This window comes from Lupinus angustifolius, chromosome LG20, assembly GCF_001865875.1.
Source record: "Lupinus angustifolius cultivar Tanjil chromosome LG20, LupAngTanjil_v1.0, whole genome shotgun sequence".
Classification (NCBI taxonomy): Eukaryota; Viridiplantae; Streptophyta; class Magnoliopsida; order Fabales; family Fabaceae; genus Lupinus; species Lupinus angustifolius.
Genome location: NC_032028.1, coordinates 19957844 through 19978620, shown reverse-complemented (window position 1 = coordinate 19978620; position 20777 = coordinate 19957844). Strand labels below are relative to the sequence as shown.

The window sequence follows — 20777 nt, the reverse complement described above, 5'->3', positions numbered from 1 at the left end:
AAATACTATACATACACCTTCCATTATATGTCATTGAATACATTATTTGAAGCAAAAAATATGAGTTTTCCACGTTAAATGACTTAAGCAAGAACATACTGCTATTAGTACTACCCATCTTGGCTTGGAATTTGTTTCATTAGAACTAATAATTTATTCCTCATTTCAGGTATTTCTCATCCTTTCTCTATTTCTTTTTTCATTTTTCTCTCTACTATAACAAATTTAAGATCTCTTAATAACCAATAACTCACCAGAACTTCTACTTTTATTGTGGTGTTTATTGAAGAACATGCTACTACTACTACTCACCTTGGTTTGGAATTTGTTTCATTAGAACCAATAATTTATTGACTTCACAAAATAATTTCTTCCAACTCTCAGGTATTTCTCATACCATCATGTTTTTTCTTCTATTTTTCTCTTTTCTATAACGAACTTAAAATCTAAATATCGTAATAATCATTAAGTTGCAACACAGATAAACTTCTATTTTTATTTGTTGTTAATTCAGACTGTATGTTTGTACAGATTTCACCACTTAACTAGGGACTACCATAGGTTGCATCATTATTTGATGAACCAGTTTGTGTAACTTCAAACATTTTCAGGTACTTTTCACCTCTTTGCTTTTTTTCTTCTGATTTTCTATGTTCCATAATATATGTTACTACTTATGAACTTCATAATGAACATCCTACTCTTTAGACTGCAACTTCATGTTCTTTATTTATTCCTTTTCAACCATATGTTTTTAACACAATCTAAGAATTACTGAATACGTAATGCATTTCTAAGTAATGGACTCTGCAATAAAAATGGATAGAGAAGAACAACGTACATTCTGAATATGATGAGGCAAGTTATTATTAAGCAAACATATCCTATATCTATACTCCAAAAAGAAAAGAAAGAAATAGAAGAAGAGAATCAGAAACTATTCCCCTACAAAAGAAATAGAAGAACAAACATTACCCTATACCCCTCTACTGGATTTTATACTATATACATATGTAAAGTAGACTTATATTTTAACATAGTATGAAAGGCTTGATCTCCTTATTATTTTAAAAAAATGTTATATAACAATGGTATCAGTAATGTATTATAAAATTTAAAGTGCAGATTATTATACATGGCTTATAATTTCTATGATTACATTTAACTTTGAATATCAACATGTGTTAATTGTCCAATAAAATCTCCCCATATGCTACTTTTCACATGAAATACAATAATAAAAAACTTCAATGACGAAGTTGAACAATATACCTCTAGAAGAAAAATAGTGGAAGGTCTGCAAAAGTTTCAACTCCACTTTAACAATATTTTTTAATGGCTTTTTGACTGGAAAAAGAAAAATAGTTCATCATCATTGGTCTTTTTCCTTTAGGGAATGTGGAGTCTGCATATGACATTTCTGAAAAAGAGCAAAATGGAATAATGACAAATTAGATTAATGAAGTATAGCTAAGGGAAAAATTCTAACATTATATACCAACAATGCCTTCGTCTACTACTGTAAAAATAACTCATTATATATATGCCCAGGCGATAAATTAAGATGGTTCAAACCACCAATAACTACTATCTCCAAAGAATGCCACCAACAAATTCCCTTCCCTCTTAGTTCTACGCACTGAGGGCGACACAAATGCTTCATTATATATATGCCTAGGCCACCATGGATGAGCTTTCACCTTCCCCCAAACCATATCACCAATTTCAAAACCATGACCTAAATCACTATCTCTCATTCCAGCAACATAATCATTGAATTCTGATAACAACGATTTCAATTTGGTATCAGAACCTCAAAACTTCTCAGTTCTATTGTTTAAATCATCGAATCGATCAATAGTTTTTTGATCTGAAAGTTCAAAATTTACCTCTGAAGAAACTGTAACCCTAGAATCTTGGGTCTCTGAGTCGAGAGAATTAGCATTTGGAGAAACCGTAGATTGGAGTTCCGTCACCGGAGAATCGGGTTTTGGATCGGCGGTTATGGAATGTTGATGTGGGTGGATTTGGCTCATCACTGAAGAAAATGGAAAATTCCAGAAACACCTCACAGAAGAAGAAGAAAGAGAAAATAAATATTTCAACTTTAGTAATTGCATAAATAAATTATATTGTTTCAACCCAAACTTTACCTTTTTCCCTCTCTAACTCTTTCAAAACCAAGATCTACTATTACAAATGAAAATTAAAAACACAAAGATTTCTAGTTCAAAACTGATGCTTTTATGCTTACCCTTTTCTAAAGTTAAGTGAAAAATGGTGTTTGTAAATGGGATTAAAAAATGGAGATTTCAATGGGATTTGCAGGGTCAATGCAATAAATGCTTGATTTTTCTTCTTGATTTCCAATGTCTTTACCACTCATTTAGGGAATCAAAATTAATATACGGTTGTTAACAACTTAATTAATCATCTTTAACGATTAATTCTAGGATTTTAATTCAAATTTGAATTTATCTTTTTTTTCATTTATTTTAAATTTTAAACAGTATGCTTTTGGAATTTGTAGTATTCAAATTGTTGTGACTGTTATTGTAGTGTGTTTTAAGTGTCCAAAATTAATAATTTCTTCTATAATAAATCAAATACTTTCATTTTATTTTTACTGTTCTTCTATTATTTTAAGTGTTCCGTGTCCGCAACCTCTCAAGGCGCAGGTTGCAAGGAATGGAATGGTGTATATAATGATGCCGCGTAGAACATAAGATACTGAGATGCAGGACACGTAGTTGGTTGAAACACAGACTTCATTTATAGCAAAGAAATTAATAATCTCCACCTATACCTATATACATACTTCACCCTCTTCATTTATTTAATTATTTCCATCTTCATAATTGCTCTGCTACCCTAAATTAAACATTAAAAACAAAATACAAACAAAGTTTCTTGAACCTCATATATTACTTTATATTTATCACTTAATAACATTTTTGTATAAAATAAAAGAAAATCTTAACTAATTTTGACTCAATAATCATTCAGCTGGTTTCTCTTATTACATCTCTATATTATTTCTCTATGCCTAACTTATTTATCACCAATAGGACTTTGACATGTATAAATTAAATAAATATTAAATAAATTATTTATCACCAACAAATTTAAGTTCTCAAGATTTCAAATCTAACATAATATAATTTTTGTGGGACTTATGTATGTTAATAATTTTGTGTAGCAGCAAAATGGAAATTGGGATATCCAAATAAAATCAACTTTTGTTGTTAAAGCTATGACAACTATAATACTCTTATTAATTTTATTTAACATTCCAATTGATGAATATAATAATTAAATATATCAAAACATAATACATAGTTCTTAATTATTGTTATTATAGTATTATAGTTACTATAATTTTATTCCATTTTAATAAAATTGTGAGATAAATAATTTATAAATGTTAAATAATAATTTTGAGATAAAATAATTAACTATTAATAAAATTATATTATCTCACAATTATAAATTATTTATCATTTTGTAGCATCTTAAATATTATTAAGAACTATACATAAAATTGTGAGATAAAAATGATAATAAAAATCGAACATGTGAGTATTTGTGCAAACATAATCCTAATTTAATGGGGAGAAACTTAATATTATTAGGTTCAGATTTTACTTGAATTCAACTTTTGGGTTTGGTATAATTGATACCAAAACCTGATTAATATATAAAAAATTACAAAATTAGACATAAATACATATAACATATATATGATAAATTTGGAATATATATCACATATGCATATAGAAATATATGTTTCAGGCGAGTTCTCGTCTATATCTATATCTATACTACTTATAAAGCAAAAACATAAAATAACTAACTATTCGTGGTGTAATTTATAGTTCCCTATTTTACCCTCACTATTTTCTATTTTCTACCAGAAAACTATATACACAATGTTCCCTTCATTCATATTATTACTTAGTTTTCAAAAACTATCATTTTTATTACTTTTTAATTTTAGAATAGTTTAAAACCTCCCATTTGAATTAATTTAAAAAAACACTGTACGTTAGTTACTTTTTCAAAAACTACCACATTCAAATAAATTGTTACCTAAATTATATAATTTAAAAGTATAACACATCTTTAGTTATTGTTCTTTCCACTACATTATTTTAGAATGGTATTTCTAAAAAAGACAAAGCAATGCACCAAAGGTGCTCCAAAAATATAATGTTACCCACTACTATCATTTCCCATTTTTATTCTCCATTATCTTCCTCTTCCAATTTTCAGGTATTTCTTTTTTCTTTCAAAGAAGAGACTTAACAATAACTACATTTCATGGTAATATAATATATTCCATGAATCAATACAATAAATAAATGTTCGTCATTCTCTTTTATTTTGTACTTTATGTTAATGAAGTTATATTGTTACATTGGTTAATTGTTAAAATGTGTTGTTCATTCAGGAAGTGAGTTGTTGGAATAATACTCCTTGAATCATTAATGCATGATCGATGAGTGAGGATCAGTTACATCAACTAATATTTTTTCATATAATAACTTTTCTAAGTGAAATGAGATTGAAACTTTTAAATTTGTTTTTATGTTTATTTTTAATTGATATATTTTAATCTATCTATAGAATACTTAATTCATTAGGACCATAAAAAAACATATAATTCTATACTAAACTATAAAACAGATTCAATAAGATCATTGTTTAATAGAGATTAATATTTCTATTAAACACATTCAATAAACCACATATTCGATTTAACCACTAAGGTACAAATATAAATATATAATTCCACTATTGGTTCATTTAAGTCAAATTATTGTATTGATTGAATATAGATATCTAAGATACATGTATAATTTCATAAAGGAAAATGAAATATAAAGATAATTGTAAGTGATTCAATTATTTGAATGTTCAACTTTTATATAATAGAATTGAATAATTACCTCAATCAAACATGTTCAACTCTTTTGTTATTCTTTTTATATATTAAGAACTATACATGTTAAAATAAATATATAAAATTATTTCTTTTGAAACGTGGTCTATCTATAATTGCAGGAAAACAACATCTTATTCTTTTTGTGCCATAGATTATTATTCGTTTTTTTTAGTTTAAATTTTTTGTTATGGAAAAAAAGAAGAGGGCCAAGACGAAGAAATGAGCGTCAAGACGGACAGCAAAACGACGCCGTCACTTTAACCTTCTCTTTGTTTAGAGTTAGGGTTTGGGGAAAGTGGGGAACAGAAGCAAGAAGCGGTGGATGAAAAAAAACGAAATGAAAGAGTTGACATAGTAGTGCTATTACGGATTTGTGTTTAACCTAATGGGTTTGGGAAAGTTTAAAACGTTTTTTAGGCCATGTGGGCTTTATATATGTCATGTACGTATAAAAAAGTGGGAAAAGGAAACTACTATAAGCCCGACAAACCTTTTTTAAAAATAAATAAAATAATTTTTTTAATAATTGAATGTGTAAGTTTTGTATAGATTATGTTTTTAGTTTTAGTTTATAAATTGTCAAACTATATCATAAAATTATAAACTCTTAAGATTATAATCCATTTATATTTGGGTTTTTTACCGGAACTACTGAATATAAGTTAATTTATTTTGTTTGGATAATTTATTCAAATGATATGAAGTTGTTTGTTTATGTTATGATATTTTAATTATTTAAACTATTTTTTAAGTACAATTTTCTTAATATTCATCATCATATATTTTTTTTATTTGAAAGTCATTCTTGCGTCTGTGAATTCACATTCCAATTGCTTGAAAATAATTTGTTTATCTCATAATATTATTGTTGCATGTGTATTCATTTTTTATTAAATATTTGAAGAAAATATTTTCACATAAAATATCTATACGAAAATAAAAGTTCATAATAATAACATACAGTTCTCACAAACTATATAAAACCATGAAAATTAAAAACTATACTTTCAAAACCAAGATGTACTATTACAAATGAAAATTAAAAACACAAAAATTTATGGTTCAAAACTTACAGTGATATGCTTTTATGCTTACTCTTTTCTAAAGTTAAGTGAAAAATGTTGTTTGTAAACTCTATCAGAGCATTCTTGAAATAGACCTTTGTGAAATCCTCAAATTTCAATGATATTCTATTCCATTCCTTTCTCATGAGAAAGTGAGTAAGTGGTTTAAGTCTATTAATAGTTCAAAATATATATATCAATATTAGTCAAAAATGGACAATAAACAAGAAATAAGAATTCAATTTATCCAATAAACTCTAAGCCTTGAAGTTGGTCAATTGGTAGGTAGCTACTTCTACTACCTTTGGAGCTCCCATGACCTCTATAACATTTTGTAACCCTTCTTTTGTTTCTGAACCATAATGCTAAAGAAGAATAAGGGAAAATTAACAAACTGAGAGAAAGTTAGACTAAAAGATAAAAACATAGGATATATAATGTGAGAAAGATGATGAGTGAGCCAATGTGTACTACGAAGTTGAAAAAGGAAAATGTTAAAGGCAATAGATGATGGAAGCAAGAGAGAGAATGAGAAACAATGGAATAGATAGAGAAAGTAACACTACTAAATGTACACTATAGTGTGAAATAGAACAACCAAGACAAATAAAATGCAAAAGAAGGTATAATATCATACGATGAACTACAAATTGTATAAAAAAATTCATTTGTACCATTATTAGCTTAAACTACATAGTAAACATTTTAACAAAAAAATAACACCAAGAAATTTGAAATGAGGTATAATGAGAAATCAAAACAGTGATTCGAAATAAAATAAGACTCATCCAGAAAAAATGACCAAAAAATATTAACTTGTTAGGAAAAAATGTTACCTTGTTAGTAAACTTTGTTGAAAAGACATATATTTGAGTGAATGAGTGAGCACGAATAGAGGTAAGTGTGAGATGTTAGAAATAGTTGGGTGTTGTGAGTTTTTTTGTTTGAGAGGATAGAAGTCTCAGTATTTTTGCTCTTTTTCAGTGGGAGCTCTATTTGAGAGAGGATCCCTTCTGAGAGATGTTTATTTTGAGAGAATGATGGCTCCTTTTGAGAGAGGTCTTTTGTGAGAGAGAGTTTTTCTTGAGAGAGTTTTTCTTGTTAGATGATTTTTTAGGAACCCTTTACTCTTTGGCATATGCTACTATTTATAGCCTAAGTATATTAACATATACAAATCTTTTCATTTAATTTCTTTGAGAGAATAAAAGTGGAATATGATTTGTTTTTATTAATTGAAATTGAAATTTTGATTCCCATCATTATGGTTTGGAGGAAATTAAAGAAAAAATCAGATTTCCATTTAATTCATATCCAAACAATCAGGGTTTTCCTGATTATGACTTTTAATACAAAATTTTGAATTTAAAATTATTTAAAAATTAAAAATCCAAATTGAGTGTTAATACCCCGAGTGATTAATAATTTTTCTAAAGCCCAAAATTGTTGTAATACCCCCGGTGAGTAAAAATAAATATTTGGCTCTACAAAACATAAAATTAGAAATCTTTTTTTCTTAGATAATATTTTTAATCGATTCTAAACCATCTTAATATTATTGCATTACTCAATGATAGGTGAAGATAATCTTTTTAAATAACAAAAGATATTTGATATCGAATCTCCATATCATTGTAGTGATACGATTGTAATTGTTACCTTACTCATATTGGAATGCAATCAATTTGATATAATTTGTGTTTTTCATATGCAATCTCTGATTTGATTTTTGAATCCTTAAAGATTTACTTATTATCAAGGTGATTTATGCAACTTAATCAAATTGATATGATACGATTCAAATACATATTTCAAGTCTTTAATTTATTTGATAATCCAATCAAATCTTTAATTCATTCATCTTTTATTTTTCTTTATTAATGATTATTATATTTCTTCAAATCTATAATTTATTTGATAATCCAATCAAATCTATAAAACTTGTGTTTCCCATACCCACCATTCACCTTTCTTCTATATTCTATTTTCAACATTTTTCAAACTTGACATTCTAACTATTAAGAGAATTTTTCAGGTTTTGATAAGGATGACCTATGATTAAGGCGATAATTTTTCATGAAGGGTTCTTTTTGTGATCATTGATATTGCGCTTTTTCCTGAGATATTAATTGAGGATTCTCAGTAGGCTTTTTTTTTTGCACTTTAAGCAAGGAACGTTCTTTGTATTTTCTTATCATTCGGTCACATGATTGATGTAAAAGAATAATTTTCTTTAATAATTGAATGTCAAGGAAAACTGTTGGAAAGCTACCCTCTCCAGGCTATTGAAATATTGAGGGTTATTCAAAAATTATCTCCTTTCATTATGTCTGAGCTCAAATGGGGTGACTATGGATATCTCCAAGAAGTATAGGAATTACAAAAAATGCCTTGTGTCATTAGAAAAATTTACTTGGAGATGTACATCATTTTTTGGTTCTGACATTTGCATCATCCTCCATTTTAATTTTGAATCATTTTTTAATCAAATATCTCATTTTAATGCATAGATTGATTTTATTTGGTTATATATTCTTTTATTGGGTAAATATGATTGGCAGAGTGTAGTGTGGGATAACAGGGTGATGAGATGGTGAAATTTGCATGATCAATGCTATATACTTGTTAACAAGATGCACATTAGAAAATAAATCTTTACTCATGGAACATGAGTGAATGCATGAGTAGTTTAACCTTGACTGGGGACCTCAAGTGAGGATAATTTTTCAAATTGGTCTCCAATTTAGCTGGGGTTGAAGACAATGCACTATCGAGTATGGACTCAACCACAAACTAGGAGTTCTCTATCTTCTTGAATGTCTTATGTTTCGATATTAATTGCTTTCAGTCGAGTCTAACAATATTGTTCTTAAAATCAATCTTCAATTGATGAGTGCCCTTAGAAATAGGATGTATGTAGAAAAATGATTTCGTATTGATGCATGATATGCATGAAGTGAACTTTTCTTTTTCTTTTTTTCTTTTTTATCATGTTATATCGATTGAAATGTAATCTATTACTCAAAATGATGCATGAAATGCAAGTGACGTCGACCTTGGGCTATTTAAAAATGATGATGCATTGCATTTATGCTTTGATATATGAATGATGTGAGACTAGTATTTTTAAAGCATATGATGCATGCATGTGATTGATTTTTTATGATGTATGAGACTTTGAATGCATGAAATCTATGAGAAGGTGTATGAAACGTTTTTTTTTTTTGTGATGAGATGACAGGAGTTATTACAATAAATGCAATAATATGGTGAGGTATGAGATTAAAATGTATGATATAATAATACATGGAGTAGAATGTTTGAATGTTTGAATGTTTTTATATTATTTTTTATTTTATGAATGGATGAATAAGTGAATGCTGTGTTTATTTTATTGTATGTATTTATAATGAATGCATGCATAAGTTAATGAAAGATGAATTTATCTTTTTTGAATGCATAAATGAATGGATTTCACTTTTGAATGCATAAATGAATGAATGTGTGAGGAATGTACTTTTATTTTTTTAGTGAATGTATGTAGACATAAGTAAATGAATGTTTAAATGATGTATTTTTCTTTTTCATTTTGAATGTATGAATGAGTAATGGAATGTATCAATGAAGGAATAAATGTTTGAGTTATACATATGTGTTTTTTTTATATATGAATGCATAAATTATATATTTTTTGATGCATGAGTGAATGGATAAATATATAAATAAATAAGAGAATGTATGAATGATGTATTTTTTCTTTTTATTTCCTTTTTTAAATGCATGTATGGATAGCTAATTAAAAGAATGTATGAGTAATATATTCTACTTATATGCATGCATGAACGAATTATTTTGAATGATAGTTTTTTATGATGAATGAATACATGCATAAATAGTGGATGATGGACTTTCGTATATCTATGTGTGTAGGTATGTATGTATAGGTCAATAAAAAATTTATTTTTTAATGCATAAATTAATGCATAAGTCAATCAATGAATATTTTTATTTTTGAATGCATAAGTCAATCAATAATTTTTTTTAATGCATAAATGAATGGATAATTGAATGAATGTTTGAATATGTACTTTTTATGTTAATGCATTCAAGAATGAATTTTTTGAATGATGTATTTTTTTATTAATGCATGATGAATGAAATGCCCAAAAATACAAAATGCGTGCCCCTTAGGATAATGGACTCTATCTTGGGGGTGGTTTAGCCATCATTACGATTGAACATGTATATATATTTGCTTTTTCCTGAGATATTAATTGAGGATTCTCAGTAGGCTTTTTTTTTTGCACTTTAAGCAAGGAACGTTCTTTGTATTTTCTTATCATTCGGTCACATGATTGATGTAAAAGAATAATTTTCTTTAATAATTGAATGTCAAGGAAAACTGTTGGAAAGCTACCGGTGCCCATATTGTATCTCTCTCCAATAGAGAAACCCAAATATTATGATGTTAGACACAGGAGACCAACTCGAGCGGCTAACTCATAATAGGAGGTAACAATATGAGTGGTCCACATCACCAATACTTAGAAGCGGCAAAGACCGCGACTAGTGAGGTTAGTATCCCTTCTATTCAAAAAGGTATCACTAATACCCGAGTGTAGGGCATGGGGTGACTATGGATATCTCCAAGAAGTATAGGAATTACAAAAAATGCCTTGTGTCATTAGAAAAATTTACTTGGAGATGTACATCATTTTTTGGTTCTGACATTTGCATCATCCTCCATTTTAATTTTGAATCATTTTTTAATCAAATATCTCATTTTAATGCATAGATTGATTTTATTTGGTTATATATTCTTTTATTGGGTAAATATGATTGGCAGAGTGTAGTGTGGGATAACAGGGTGATGAGATGGTGAAATTTGCATGATCAATGCTATATACTTGTTAACAAGATGCACATTAGAAAATAAATCTTTACTCATGGAACATGAGTGAATGCATGAGTAGTTTAACCTTGACTGGGGACCTCAAGTGAGGATAATTTTTCAAATTGGTCTCCAATTTAGCTGGGGTTGAAGACAATGCACTATCGAGTATGGACTCAACCACAAACTAGGAGTTCTCTATCTTCTTGAATGTCTTATGTTTCGATATTAATTGCTTTCAGTCGAGTCTAACAATATTGTTCTTAAAATCAATCTTCAATTGATGAGTGCCCTTAGAAATAGGATGTATGTAGAAAAATGATTTCGTATTGATGCATGATATGCATGAAGTGAACTTTTCTTTTTCTTTTTTTCTTTTTTATCATGTTATATCGATTGAAATGTAATCTATTACTCAAAATGATGCATGAAATGCAAGTGACGTCGACCTTGGGCTATTTAAAAATGATGATGCATTGCATTTATGCTTTGATATATGAATGATGTGAGACTAGTATTTTTAAAGCATATGATGCATGCATGTGATTGATTTTTTATGATGTATGAGACTTTGAATGCATGAAATCTATGAGAAGGTGTATGAAACGTTTTTTTTTTTTGTGATGAGATGACAGGAGTTATTACAATAAATGCAATAATATGGTGAGGTATGAGATTAAAATGTATGATATAATAATACATGGAGTAGAATGTTTGAATGTTTGAATGTTTTTATATTATTTTTTATTTTATGAATGGATGAATAAGTGAATGCTGTGTTTATTTTATTGTATGTATTTATAATGAATGCATGCATAAGTTAATGAAAGATGAATTTATCTTTTTTGAATGCATAAATGAATGGATTTCACTTTTGAATGCATAAATGAATGAATGTGTGAGGAATGTACTTTTATTTTTTTAGTGAATGTATGTAGACATAAGTAAATGAATGTTTAAATGATGTATTTTTCTTTTTCATTTTGAATGTATGAATGAGTAATGGAATGTATCAATGAAGGAATAAATGTTTGAGTTATACATATGTGTTTTTTTTATATATGAATGCATAAATTATATATTTTTTGATGCATGAGTGAATGGATAAATATATAAATAAATAAGAGAATGTATGAATGATGTATTTTTTCTTTTTATTTCCTTTTTTAAATGCATGTATGGATAGCTAATTAAAAGAATGTATGAGTAATATATTCTACTTATATGCATGCATGAACGAATTATTTTGAATGATAGTTTTTTATGATGAATGAATACATGCATAAATAGTGGATGATGGACTTTCGTATATCTATGTGTGTAGGTATGTATGTATAGGTCAATAAAAAATTTATTTTTTAATGCATAAATTAATGCATAAGTCAATCAATGAATATTTTTATTTTTGAATGCATAAGTCAATCAATAATTTTTTTTAATGCATAAATGAATGGATAATTGAATGAATGTTTGAATATGTACTTTTTATGTTAATGCATTCAAGAATGAATTTTTTGAATGATGTATTTTTTTATTAATGCATGATGAATGAAATGCCCAAAAATACAAAATGCGTGCCCCTTAGGATAATGGACTCTATCTTGGGGGTGGTTTAGCCATCATTACGATTGAACATGTATATATATTTTAAATTATATTTCTTATATTTTTATCGTTTAGGCTAGCTTAGGGCCAAAATAAATTGCCATATTTATTTTTATGATAATCTCCTTGTTAGGAGAAATTCACAACAAGTACAACATCCTAGGATAGGGTTCTAACATACAATGGACGCCCTTGGTAAGTTCTAGACTCCCTATAAGGTGCCCATATTGTATCTCTCTCCAATAGAGAAACCCAAATATTATGATGTTAGACACAGGAGACCAACTCGAGCGGCTAACTCATAATAGGAGGTAACAATATGAGTGGTCCACATCACCAATACTTAGAAGCGGCAAAGACCGCGACTAGTGAGGTTAGTATCCCTTCTATTCAAAAAGGTATCACTAATACCCGAGTGTAGGGCATATGTGTGTGACTAAAATATGTACATGATATATCACCCAATAACAAAATAATACATACATAAAACATACACTTAATATTTATAACATAGAATTCATACATACAACATATAATTTTTAATTACGCATGGAATTCATGTTTATAACATACAATTAATAATTAAGCATGCAATTCATATTTATAACATACAATTAATAATTAAGCATGTAATTCATATTGATATCATAACATACGATTAATAATTAAGCATGCAATTTTTGTATTGTTGGAAATTAACCAAATAGAAAAAATAATAATAATAAACAAACAGACACACATTTCATTGATTATGGGTCGGACTCTCTCAAAAAAGTCCCACCAGAGTCGCCGGTTGTCACGCCTCGATTTTCGGCTGCACGACTTTGTTAGAGCCGCCACTACATTTAATGGTAAAAAATGTAGAAAAATCTTTTAAGTCCAATTACCTTGGGCTTTTGGGTTTTTGATATCCAAGTTCGGGAGTCGGCTACAAGGTATGGAAGGTATTAGCACCCTACCTACCCGCCTTAGGCGGTACCCTTCATTATAATATATGACTTTATTATTATTTTTTATTATTATTATTATTAAATTATCTAGTTAATTAATTTAAATGAGCAAAACTATTTATTATTTTTAGTTATGCCTGACAAGATAGCTATCGCGTCCCGATTTTCGGTTACACGACTTTGTTAGAGTCACCACTACATTTTATGGTAAAAAATGTAGAAAAATATTTTTAGCCCAATCACATTGGGCTTTGGATTTTTGATATCCAGGTTCGAGAGTCGGTTACAAGGTACGGAAGGTATTAGCACCCTACCCGCCCGCCTTAGGCGATACCCTTCATTTAAATTATATGAGTTTATTATATTTTAAATTTATTTGGTTATTTAATTATTTATTTGAAAGGGAAAAAAAAAATTATTGTGCCTAACAAGATGAACATTGGTCCTACGTATCTCAATTTAGATAGGGAATCAAGGCTTGCGTAGTTCTTTAGTAGAAAAACGTTTATTGGTTGAGTATTTTAATTAAGAATAGAAGCGGTGTAGCGCGACCGTCCGAAGGATGAGTTAAAGGAAAGAAGCCCCCTGAGCGACAATCCCTTCATCCTTTATGTGGTTGACAATTTTTATTTTTACATTTTACTAATTTTATGGTGTGGATTTCTAACCTGTTAACATGCTTTGAATGAACACCTGAGATGTAGGAGATCCAACCGCACAGTCCAAAATTCTCTGTCTGCTTGCATGTACGCATGTGGTGTTATAGAGCAGAGGAGAGATACTCCAGATCATGACTCATCAGATGGTAGTGATTCTGATATAACGCTTGTGCTAGGTGTTCTGTTTTTTTCTACCTCTTTTGTGTAAGGATTTTTGTGTAATGGGGATTATGTTGGAGGTCATTTTCTTATATGTTTTGTTGATGAGAAATGGTTGGGTGCTGTGAGTTTTATTTGTTTGAGAGGATAGAACTCTCATTATTTTTTGCTATTTTTCAGGGGGCTCTTTTTAAGAGAGGATCTCTTTTGAGAGATGTTTATTTTGAGAAAATGATGGCTCCTTTTGAGAGAGGTCTTTTGTGAGAGATAGTTTTTCTTGAGAGAGCTTTTTTTGTAAGATGATTTTTGAGGAACCCTTTACTCTTTGGCATATGCTACTATTTATAGCCTACGTATATTAACATTTACAAAACTTTTCATTTAATTTCTTTGAGAGAATAAATGTGGAATCTGATTTGTTTTTATTAATTGAAACTCAAATTCCGATTCCCATCATTATGGTTTGGAGGAAGTTAAAGAAAAAATTAGATTTTTATTTAATTCATATCCAAACAATCAGGGTTTTCCTGATTATGACTTTTAATACAAAAAAATTGAATTTAAAATTATTTAAAAAATAAAAATCCAAATTAAGTGTTAATACCCCGAGGGATTAATAATTTTTCTAAAACCCAAAATTGTTGTAATACCCCCGGTGAGTAAAAATAAATATTTGGCTCTACAAAACATAAAATTAGAAATTTTTTTTTTCTAGATAATATTTTTAATCGATTCTAAACCATCTTAATATCATTGCATTACTCAATGATAGGTGAAGATAATCTTTTTAAATCACAAAAGATATTTAGTAACGAATCTTCATATCATTTGTTTGATACGATTGTAATTCTTACCATACTCATATTGGGATGCAATCAATTTGATATGATTTGTGTTTTTCATATGCAATCTCTGATTTGATTTTTGAATCCTTAAAGATTTACTTATTTCAAGGTGATTCACGCAACTTAATCAAATTGATATGATACGATTCAAATACATATTTCAAATCTTTAATTTATTTGATAATCCAATCAAATCTTTAATTCATTCATCTTTTATTTTTCTTTATTAATGATTATTATATTTTTTTAGAATAACTTTGAAAAATCAGTTTTTTGGTATTGAGTTACTTTGAGTTTGAATTTTAGTTAACCTAATCACTTCGATTTAGGAACCTTATCATAATCGGTTTGACTTTTATATTTTGGCTTTGTTATTTTAGTTAACCTAATCGCTTAGATTTAGGAACCTCGACAACTGGTTTAGTTTTATTATTTTTAGAAAATCATCTTTAGAATTTTATTATTTTTTATTTAAAAAGTTTTGGGCTTTTTCTGGGCCAGAGAAAAATGGGTGTTCACACTACCCAAAGGCTTGAGCATAAGTAGCAATCATCTGTTTTTGAGCATGCAATTCCCTCTTAATTCGTTGGCCAAAGATTAAGATGTTGTCATCATATAGCACATGGCTAGGAGTGAATAATCTTCTAGGACCAGAGATATGACTAATCTTGTTTTCATTGACCAGCTTTGAATTACCTCTACTCAGGACATCTTTTACTAAACCGAAAAGAAAGGGAGATAGAGGACCGTCTTGTCTCACACCCCTTAGGTAGTTGAAAAAACAAGCATTCTGGCCATTCACATTGATTGAAAGTTAGGTTGAGTGCAGAATTGTTTTAATCCACTTGATGATTTTTTCATGAAAACCAAAAACCTTGAGGGTATCAAGCAGAAAGTTCCAATCCATTGTGTCAAATGCTTTCCTAATATCCAGCTTGTTGCCAGATTACCACCAAATATTTTGTGATCAACTAGATTAGTTGCTTCAAAGGATGTGCAGATACAATCTTGGATATATTTATCTTTGATGAAACCGCTATGCTATTGAAAGACAATTCTAGCAGCAATTAAGGCTAATCTATCAACTAAAACCTTAGTTACTTTTTAGAATTGAAAATTATCAAGAGTAATAGGTCTGAATTCCTCAATTCTATCAGCATTAGCTGATTTTGGAATTAGAACCATAGTGTTTGAATAGAGATTTGGCAACAACCAGCCTTAAGAGAAGAGTTTAAGTAATGAGAATAAAGTATCTTCTTATACCAGGAGATAAATTATCTCATCTAGTCACTAAAATTATGACATGTGTACTATATTTTAGTTTTTAAAAAAAATGTAAAAAATGATTAAATATGACACATGTCATAATTTTAGTGGCTGAAGAATATAATTTATCTCCTGGTATGCGAATATATTTTATTCTGTAAGTGATTTCATTAAAATTGATATACAATTTGAATAATTTAAAACATTGAAGCAAAGCAACAACAAATAATTGAAGTCATGCACATTATTTATTTTATTTTCCACTATTTTCAATAGAAGCCAGTACAAGTTTCACAAGATGGAATGATTTATTGTTAATTGCACGGGAAGTATATAATATAAAAAAATAGAAGTAGAAAATTGTAGTGTTTAAAGTCGTGATACAGAAATAGCCTATAAAATATCTGAAACCAATCAAATCAAAAGCTTATATGTCTATAAAATTGATCAATATATCTTCTCATGTCTTCTTCTAAAATGTAGCATCACCTGCAAAATGTAGAGGGGAAAAACTTATTTTAACTACTACATGGAGTCCATGCAATCATTAAATATTAGCGAACAAGGTATACAAAGTTAAATGCATGTTTTAGGTTCTTAAAATATTATTCATTATTTATCTATCCTAATTATTAGTTTATTATTAGATTGTAAGTTACTTTTGTTAGAATTTATTTAGATAATTAGGTATTAGTTGTTACAAGTAATTATTAGTTGATTTGGTAAATGAAAATATCAATTTTGTACCCCAAAAAAAATGAAAATATCAATTTTGTACCCAAAAAAATGAAAATATCAATTAGTCTTAATTGTAGACGTTACAATGCAATAATAGAAAGGGGAACAAATGATAAAAAATCTAAAGATCAATTAAGGGTACTTAAACTAGGGAAAGAAGCTAAAAATAACAAGAGTGGTTCCTAAGCATCAATCCTAGCACCTTGACACTTCATAAAGAATGTAAAAACTAAGGTTTGTGACCAAATTTGAATGTAGAAGGACAAAAACTTAGGAATGAAGTATTAGTTCACATAAATCGACCAAGAATTGAAGAAGAAACATCATATGCAAAATGGAGTGTAAGTGTTGGTGCTAGCCACAACATTTCATCCTCCTATTCCACCCAGGTGCCCCATTGCATCTGTTGAGTGGCGCCTAATAAACTAATGTTTGGTTGTTGTATTGCATTTTTAATCGCAATGAGATCATGTTTAATAAACAATGTAAAAATAACGACAACTAACTCTTAATCTTATTAGGTAAAGTTGACTACATAAATTGAACGATGTTTTAATGTTCTATCATCATTACTACTAACAAGTAATGTAACATTCCATATTAAAAAGATGAGATTGATATTAATAGTCTTACCTTTTTAGTCTTGGACTTGAAATCTCCTCATTCTAGCTATATAGAGAAGAAGTTGCACATATAACAAATCACACATATTGTTGAAGAACTGAAAATAGGAATATCTCCATGAAGTCTTAAGGACTAAAGTTCCACACACTCCCCAAAATCCAATAATGAATCCAAGTCCTATGCTCATGTAAAACCCAAAGCTTATGAATCTATCATCATCATCAACATTTTTATGAGTGTTGTTGCTATCTTCTAGGCAATTCTTTGACAATGGGGGTCCACAAAGGCCAGGGTTTCCTATATATGTATATGCATCAAAGGTTTGTAGTTGGGTGCTGCTTGGCATTTTCCCAGATAAGTTGTTGAATGACAAGCACATATAACTGAGGAAAGTCAAGTTTGAAAGGATATCGGGAATTATAACAGAAAGATGGTTTTTTGACAAGTCAAGTGATTCCAACCTTTTCATATGACCAATGTTTTTGGGAATGGATCCTATGAGATAATTGCTTGAAAGATTTAAGCTAATTAATGCAACAAGTATTGTCATACTTTGAGGTATCTCTCCCATTAACTGATTGCAGGAGAGATCAATGGTTGTTAGAAATCTAAGATTTTTCCCATATTCTCTATTTGCCCCTTTCCATGCTAATATTGCTTTGTCGCTGAACGAGACAAATTTGTAATCTCCAAAGCCAAGAGCATATGCAAGTGTTTCATAGGAAATTGGTTTTCTTGAAAATTTTGTATTTGACAAAGCAATTATGCGATCAAGGCATTGAGGTATGTCCCCTGTAATATTGTTGTTAGACAAGTCCAATACTTGAATATATGATAGATTGCAAAGACTTTTAGGTATGCTTCCTTGGAATTTATTTGCTCGTAGGCGCAAAACGATCATTTGATGTAGGTTTTCACCTATCCATATTGGTATTGTTCCTTCGATATTGTTATCCCCAAAGTCGAGCAACTTCAAGTTGCTACAATGAGCCAAAGATGGAAATTCACTAGTGAAATTGTTGTTGTTTAAATGGATTGTCTAAATACTTTGTAAAGTGCGAAAAGAATCTGGTATTCTCCCAAAGAAATTATTTGTTGCCAAATTCAAGACTTGTAATTTTTGAAATTGCCCCCAACAGTCCAATAGTCTCCCTAATAAGGAGTTACTAGACATATCAAGATAAGCTAAATTCTGATATGATGTTCCACAAAAAGAAGATATGGACCCTGAAAACATATTATTTGAGACAGATAAAACAGTTAGTTGTGGTGGAAAATTAGGTAGTGGACCTGAAAAACTGTTGAAACTAAAATCCCATTCAACTTCTGATAATCCAGCTTCCACACTTAGTATTGATATTGATTTTGGCAAGGCTCCACTAAGTTTGTTATGTGAGACATTCAGGTATGCCAAACCTGGAGTTAGGTTCCAAAACCATTCAGGAAAATAATCTGAAATATCATTATTGGATATTTCCAATAACTCTAGTTTCTCTTGATGTTTGAGCCACAATGGAAAGTTAGGACCCAAGTTGCATGAAGATGCAGATAGATCAATCAGTTGGAAAGGTGGAATCCAATTTGAACTCAAGTTGAATGAAAGTGGATTTTGGTCCACATACAAATATCTCAAGTTGGATAGGTTTGAAAAATGTGATTCATTGATGATACTACTAAAATTATTTGAATGGATAGACAAAGTTTCGAGATTAGAAAGTTGACCAATATTATAAGGAAGTGTCCCATTTAATTGATTATCTGAAAGTATCAAATCTTTTATAACATTTCCTCTTGAACACAAATGTTGCATGTAATCACTGAATTGGCCAAATAATTTGTTGGAAGATAGATCCAATATCTCAAGTTGACACAAACTCGGAAAGGATTTTGGTATGCTACCTTGGAGTTTATTATTTGAAAGAAGTAGCCACTTAAGAGAAGTCATATTTTCGAAGCCATCTGGAATATTTTGTTGCAAAGAATTAGATGATAGATCAAGATATGCGATGACTTTGCTAAAATTAAACACCCATGATATAGAACTCAAGTAATTACCTTCGAGACTGAGAGCAAGTACATAATTGGAAGAATTTATAAGGGGAATAGATTTCAGATTGAATTGATGGAGTATACAAAAATCTAAAATAACAGACCGTAGAAAAGGGAGTTTGGTTAATGGTGATAGTGTATCAACAACCTGACTAAGATTATTATATGAAAGATCAAGGTATGTCAAATTAGAAAGGGTAGAGACCCATTCAAGGTCATTTGCAAACAAAAACTCATTGTTCCCAAGGTCAAGACTTTGCAAATTGGAGAGGTTTCCTAGAGAATGAGGAATGGCACCAACAAGGGCATTACTTTCAAGATTCAAGTATGTCAATTGAACAAGTGAGCCAATGCACTGGGGGATTTTTCCTCCCAAGTGATTAAAACTGAGATCTAAGGAAATTAGATGGTGCAATTGACATAGTGAAGAATCTATGTTACCTCCAAGTTGTGGTATAATATCAAGGTTGATGTATGGAGGTTGGAGTTTCAACATGGTTACATGACCAGTTGAATTATTACATGTAACTCCTTTCCATATGCAACAATCTTCTTGACCTTTCCATGATGATAGTAAGTCATTTTTATCAATCAGTTTAGCTTTGAACTTTAGAAGATCATTCTTTTCTGTCTCTACACATTTCTTAATGTTGGAATTTCCAACACGTAAACAAATGTATAGAATGGTTACAAGACAAAAAAGATAGAACCTGGAAGTAAACATGGTTATCAACTCAACTCTCTTTGGAATGATTTTTGGGATATTTATGTTTGTAGGTTATTATAAGCTAAGGGGCAAGACAACTTGAGTGAGCAATTTGTTTATCGTGGCAAATTTTATGTGGGAATTTGTTTATTATCACAATTTTTTGTGGATCACTTTAAGCTAAGACTTGTGTGGTTCTCCCTCAAGTCCTTTAATAAGACAATTTTGTGTAGTTTTACATATTAAAAAGGATGGGAATATCATTCAATTAGTTAA

General features: G+C 29.3%; 2 protein-coding genes across 2 annotated transcripts; both read right to left on the bottom strand.

Annotated features, from left to right (window-relative positions):
• On the bottom strand, positions 1815-18647 carry LOC109335541 (leucine-rich repeat receptor protein kinase EMS1-like). The gene is made up of 2 exons (XM_019571676.1): positions 17828-18647; positions 1815-2038 (listed from the first exon to the last, which is right to left on the bottom strand). Exons 1-2 carry the CDS (start codon positions 18645-18647, stop codon positions 1815-1817), a joined length of 1044 nt encoding a protein of 347 aa, XP_019427221.1.
• Positions 16736-20536, bottom strand: LOC109335226 (phytosulfokine receptor 2-like). Its single transcript, XM_019571341.1, has 2 exons — positions 17756-20536; positions 16736-16873 (listed from the first exon to the last, which is right to left on the bottom strand). The coding sequence occupies exon 1, from the start codon at positions 20517-20519 to the stop codon at positions 18786-18788; it is 1734 nt and encodes a 577-aa protein (XP_019426886.1). The 5' UTR covers positions 20520-20536; the 3' UTR covers positions 16736-16873; positions 17756-18785.